This window comes from Accipiter gentilis, chromosome 22 (genome assembly GCF_929443795.1).
Source record: "Accipiter gentilis chromosome 22, bAccGen1.1, whole genome shotgun sequence".
Classification (NCBI taxonomy): Eukaryota; Metazoa; Chordata; class Aves; order Accipitriformes; family Accipitridae; genus Astur; species Astur gentilis.
Window position 1 is genome coordinate 18,790,626 of NC_064901.1, and position 6,206 is coordinate 18,796,831.

The 6,206-nt window shown below is 41.4% G+C and overlaps 1 protein-coding gene across 1 annotated transcript in view; it reads left to right on the top strand.

Moving 5' to 3' along the window:
- The window catches only part of LOC126049325 (cytosolic phospholipase A2 epsilon-like), a 34,219-nt gene extending 29,572 nt beyond the window's left edge, over positions 1-4,647 (top strand). The window contains exons 16-21 of the mRNA XM_049825502.1: positions 44-181; positions 458-565; positions 1,381-1,572; positions 2,045-2,214; positions 3,216-3,402; positions 4,268-4,647. Coding sequence (XP_049681459.1) covers positions 44-181; positions 458-565; positions 1,381-1,572; positions 2,045-2,214; positions 3,216-3,402; positions 4,268-4,476 — 1,004 coding nt within the window. The 3' untranslated portion in view covers positions 4,477-4,647. The remainder of the gene's footprint in view (positions 1-43; positions 182-457; positions 566-1,380; positions 1,573-2,044; positions 2,215-3,215; positions 3,403-4,267) is intronic.
- Positions 4,648-6,206: the final 1,559 nt, after the last annotated feature.

Below are 6,206 nucleotides of genomic sequence, written 5' to 3' on the forward strand. Positions count from 1 at the left end.
GTTAAGATATTGCCTTTTCATGATCTGCCTGCTGTTGCCGTAGAGTGGCTGGAGTTCACTCCTTATGAAGTCAGTCTCCTGAAATACGGAGCATCTATTCGCGCAGAACATTTTGGAAGTGAATTCTTTATGGGAAGGATGGTGAAGAGGCTCTCAGAGACTCGGATCTGCTATATGCAAGGTGACTATCGCCTAGAGGGAAAGGTGGCCTACTTGAGAGGCAGCTGGCACGAGTGAGTATGTGGTCTGTAGTGTACAGCACTGGGAAGACACCAGCAAACAGGTTGAGCAGGTGTGAGTTTGCATTAGCAAGGACATACTTGGGAAGTAAGCCCATGAAGATATCCATCCAGACAGAAAGGAAGTATCCAAGGGGAAGGACTGAAGGTATGTATCAATTAAAATTCTTCCAAGACTACTCCATCAATCAGTTCCTATTCTCTCTTTCTCTTTACAGGCATGTGGAGTAGTATATTTTCCATAGATGTGATGTATGTCTGGAATTTGGCTACTGATTCAGAGGACTTCTGGAGTAGATGGACCAGAGACAGAGTAAAAGATATTGGTGAGATGTTCTTGTGGTTTTTTTACCACCAGTATATATTGTTTATATTCTATGAAGGGGTCTAATGCCTAAAGAGATGCTGCCGAAGTCAGACAGAAAGAGATGAGGAAAGCAAAGCAGAGATGTCAGCTAAGAAATTTTTCTGCTTGATTTAGAAGAACTAAACCGTGCTTCTTTGGCAAAGCTTTGGCAAAGGTGTGCCTTTTTCTAAAGGCACAAAACCAGTCTCCAGCAGACGTAAAAATCATGTTGTATTTAGAACACATCTTAAGATTGTTAAGTTAGGATATGGTCCTCCTTGGCCACTAATACCGTCAGTAGAGACAACAGCTCTTGCAGAGGGCTGTTTTCTCCACTAAACTGCCTGTGGAGAAAGCTCGCTCTTGCTGTTAATTGCCCAGGGAACCTGGAGTGACTGGCCTCCTAACTTAGCTAATGTTTGCAGCAGGGTGATGTTCACCTGCATTTTGAAGGTGTCCTCTTCAAAGGCTGGTGTTGCCCTCCTGTATGTTTTGGGAGCCGGCTCTTCCCTCCACCACACGCTGCAATAGAATTGGGCATCATTCGAGGAAGCCTAGAGTGGGAGGTGGTGCTTACTGCCTGGCAGCTTGATAACTGCAGATACCTGTCATTTAATTCACTGTCTAATGCTGAGTTTTATTTGGTAGCATAGACTTTAAGGGCTTATAACTATGTTTGATTTACCTTTGGGCTGGGGGATGGTGACAACTGTGGTTATTAGTTACTCCATTTTTTAAAAATATTGATCATTTCAGAAAACCGTCCTAAACTTAGAACTTCTTTCCTTCTTGCAGAGGAAGAACCCTTTCTGTCCATGAATCCCTACGAGGTAGACACATGTCTATTCACTCCCTCAAGTGCCCTCTCCTGTGCTCTGCGAGATGTCTTAACAGGACGCCCAACCATTGCACAGTATCCCAATTTTATCAGAGGCTTCCAGCTGCATAGCAAGTACCTGGAGAGTGAAGAATTTTCTACCTGGAAAGGCACAGTAACGCTGCATGTTTTTCAGTAACATTTTGAGGAGGTTTAGGTTTGGGAATTCATTTAGGTTGTCCAACAAGGAGGAAGAAACAAGACTGACTTCTGAAATTCCACTTCTCCCTTCCACAAATGGAAGACATGGAAGCCAGATTTGAACAGCATTTCATTTTTTAGGGGTGGTCGGGGCGGGGGGATGAGGGGTGAAACTGAATTTGTTTGTTTGGGGATTGTGTTCCAGTGGACAAGGTGAGCTCAGCCTGAGGAGGCAGGAGGGATCTTCTTAGGGCCAAAGCTGCTCGAGTTGTCAGGGAAGAAAGGAAAAAGCTGTAGTGTGTCACTTACTCCTGTAAATCAGTGCTTCTAGTGAGTCAAAGGAAGGCATGGAAAATTCTCCATCCTTCCCTCTTTAACTTTCTGCAGAGGAGCAGTCAGTCTCGCTTTTATTTGTTGGAATGAGAAATGTTTGTGTTTCAGACACAGTGATAGACTCCCTTCCAAATAAACTGATGGAAACAGCAAATGATGAGCTCTCCCTGGTTGATACTGGTTTTTTCATCAATACCAGCTACCCACCGCTTTTGAGATTGAAGAGGGAGGTGGATGTCATCTTGCATTTGAATTACAGTGGAGGGTCCCAGACACTGGTAAGGAAAGCCATGGTATCTGAGATCTTTTTCCTTCATGGTCTTTTAGTCTCTAGCACTTGTCAGTTAAACCAACTAACTTTACAGTACTGGAATGGGAATTAGATGATTACTATCTGATTTATTATTTAGATTATTAGGTGGTTTATTTCTCGGTAACTAAGAAGGATATTAGAAGACAGTGATGGAAGGAGGCATTTTAAAATCATCAAGGTCTTCACTGCAGTGGATCAAAGAGTTTTTGAGGAGCTGACTGAGGAGCTTTCTGGAGCTCTAATGCTGGTTTTGTTTTTCTTTGAACTGAGCATGTTACAGAGGCAATGGAAAGTCCTGGCAATATTTTAACAGATTAAATGGTAAACCCTATGTGTTTCTGTGCCTGTTTATCTCATATCAGTCTTAGGGAAATGTACTGGCTGATGCTGGACTTGATTAATAACGAAAATATAATTAGCATTGCATGTATAATGAGAATAATATAAAAGTAAACATCGGCATGTAGTAAATATAGCTGTTAAAGTTTTTTTTCATGAGGTCATAAGGTATGTTGATAAATGTATTTCTTAATAGGGAGTCATTATCAAGCAATACACAGAGGACAGAAAGATTGGGAAAGCGATAACTAATGAAGAAGTCAAGGAAATGACACAGAATAATCTGGACTGATGTGGTCCTTCTCCATTCCTGTAGATTCTTTGCCTTCCCCCTCTGAACCTGTTTCATTGGAATTAACAAATCAGTCCTGTGGCTTTTGGCTCCATTTTCAAGCTCAAAGAAAGTGACTGTTTTATTATTTTGCCTAAAGCAATGCAGAAAATAAAATAAGCTGTAATGTCTGGTGTGGTTATAGCTGTTTCCGTCTGAAACTTAACATCTTGCAGGAAGATTCAAGCCTTAGAATATTCATGTTAGCTGCTGGAGTTTAAAAACTCCAGGTCTCTGGACCTTTTTTGAATTTTGATTCTTTGTATTAATTTTATTTATTTTATTCATTCATCCAGCCTCTGGATCAGATTGCAAAGTACATCTCGGGGCAAGGAATTCCATTTCCCAAAATTGAGATAAGTGAGGAAGACAGGGAAAACTTGAAGGAATGCTACGTGTTTGAAGATGCTGACAGTCCACAAGCTCCAACAGTGCTTTTTTTCCCCCTAGTAAATGACACCTTCAAGAAATATAAAGCTCCTGGTGAGTCATCTGTTGCTAGAAATTTTAATAAAAAGTCACTTGCCTAGTGTGTCCTCTCCATATCTAATGTCTCACTGTCATCTCTGACTTTCTTTCCAATGCTGGCATTACCAGTCTCATCACTGACAAAAATAACTGGTCTGTGTCAGTATGTCTGAACTATGTGAACTCCAGAAGCTTTCCTAATACATTTGAGATCAAAATAGGGATTTCATCCGTAGGACTTACTAGAGATAGTATGAAGGTAAAACTCCCCAAATACATACAGCATAGGTGGTAGGTCCTCATCACAGTATGTTTTATTCTACAGATGTGGACTTGCTGTGTGCTGCTGCTTGCAAACAAAGATGGAGGGAAAACCTTCCGGAGATTCTGATGGTAGCCCATTCATCTGGGTTTTGTTCACATATTTAAAAGTAATCTCCCAGACTGAGGACTAAGCGGACAGAGATCTTTGTTTTTAATATGAACTATGTCCTCTGAGTGCCATCATTTCTCCTAAACTTTCAGTGAGAGGGTTGTTATTTCAACCAGTACAAGAGTATCTTATTTTCCTTTTGCTTGCAATTTTCTAGTTTGGGTAACAAAGACTTTATGTTGTCCAAGGAGTGGTATCCAAGCGCTGCTGCTGATAATCAATGTTGTTCTCATTTCCAGCTGTTTGGGTTTACATAATTTTTTGGACAGAGGCTTGATCCAGAGGCTGAAGTCTACAATGCTGCTAGACTACTTTTATGTCCCTCTGGCAAATCATATCTTTCCCTCCAAATCTCCCTTTTCTACATGTAATTATTTAAATGACTGATATGAGCCACATACTGCAGTAAAACCTTATTGGTGCATCTCCTTGCGGTTTGTCCCTCAGGTGTGGAAAGGAGTCCTGAAGAGATGGCTGAAGGCAAAGTTGATGTCTCCAGCATCCTCTCCCCATTTACGACAAGGGAGGTGTGTTTCAGTGAAGAGAATTTTGACAAACTGGTGAAACTGACTGATTACAATGTCCTGAATAACGAGAAGTTGATTATTCAGGCCTTGCGCTTGGCAGTAGCACGGAGGAAGCAACGGAATTATTAGCCACCGCTCACTAGCTTCAACCTTCCACGTGATATTTCTTGGGTTGTCTATTATGTGGTGAGATCAAGATGTTTGATACTTGCCAGTGATACTTGCAGTAGAAATCCCATCATCCTGAGGACATGCTGGACTCCATCCCATTTACATGACTGTTCAGATGAACAGATTGGAATTTATCAGAGATTTAATCCAAAACAAACTTCAAAGCGGCAAATTTGTGTTTAGTTTTGTTACCTTGTTACTTTACCAATTGATATATATATATTCCGTATAAATTAATATGGTGTTGTGTAAGATAATAGTGAAACATGTAGCACATTAAAATGTGAATCAAAGCAGTATTTGTATGTTTTTTTTCTGTCTGGCAGAACAGCAATCCCTTGAACTGGAATTTCTCTGGTAAATAGCTAATCCATTTTATTGGTCTTGCTTAGCTTGATTATTAAAGGTTGTCATCTCTGATTAGATTTTCTGTCCACTATGAGGTTTTTATTTAACTGGCTTTCTTCACTAATCTTTGAAAATAAGTTTCTTAAGTTACTATCAGGGTTGTAAAAATCTATACAGTTTTCACCATCAATAAAAAATACCCCTGAATCAGGTCATCTTTGTTTCAGGTGGTCAAACGAGTCCTCTGAGCTGCTAATTCACAGAACCACCTACATTCGTCCTAAGTAGTAGTCACGTTGCCCAATTTTCCTTTCATTTTCTCTTGGAGTTGCTGCTGACTGTCCTGTCTCACTCATCTTCACCTGCCTTGACTGTTCCTGAAGGATGGCCTTGCAATTTCTCCCAGTATTTCATAAGATGGGAAGTGGCTGCTAGCTGTTTGCATTGGATAGGGCAGTGCAAGAGAGCCTTTTGAGATCCCTTCCAGACATGTTTTTTGCAACTGTTCGACACTTTCCTGCAAATGGTCTTTTGCAGGGATTGTCCTGAGAGGGTGGTTCCTCATCATCACAAATCCTAGAGGTCTTCTGGGGGAAGGTAGCTGCCAAAGGTTCTCTTCTCGCAGCTCTGCAACAGGCAGATCGCAAGCTCAGTCTTTCACAATAGCAGCCTTGCACCGTGGAGCTGTGATAGATGAAGAGACTGGTCACAACAGCTCCGAAAATGCTTGGGATTATCTTCCTTTTGATAATAAAAGGCTCCTACTGTTGCAATGAACCTTCAGACTGAGTCACCAGGGTAGAATCGGTGTTGAGATCAGGAGAGTCTTGATTACGCTCAGAAGTGGCGAATTTGCTTGTATGGAACAAAGTTCTAGGAAATGGATAGGAGAAAAAGATTCACTCCTATGGAAAAAACAGCTGGTGGTGCATCTTAGAGCAATTTTGGGTGGTGGAAGAGGAGGAATGGGCCATGTTTTTCACCTATGAGCACGTTCATTGTGTTTGTGCACCTGAAACACCTGAAAGGGCACGGTGTAACTCTGTTTTCAGGTACAGTGTTGCACATTTAAACCTAGATTATTAGCCCTCCAAGTGTGTGGCAGCTGTAACTGTGGTTTAACTCCAGAACACTAGAAAATCAGCTCATGGGATCCCTCTGGGTCTTCTCCAGAGATATCTTTGGGTTTACTCCCATGGTTTCTAAGATCTTTTTGCTGGAAATGAAACAGAGCAGGATGGAAGAGGTTTCAGTCTGTTTTACAGGGGAAACTTACTTAACAACAGCACGGAAAAAAGCCAGATAGGTGCATGACGCAGCCTAAGCCTGATTAACCCTGC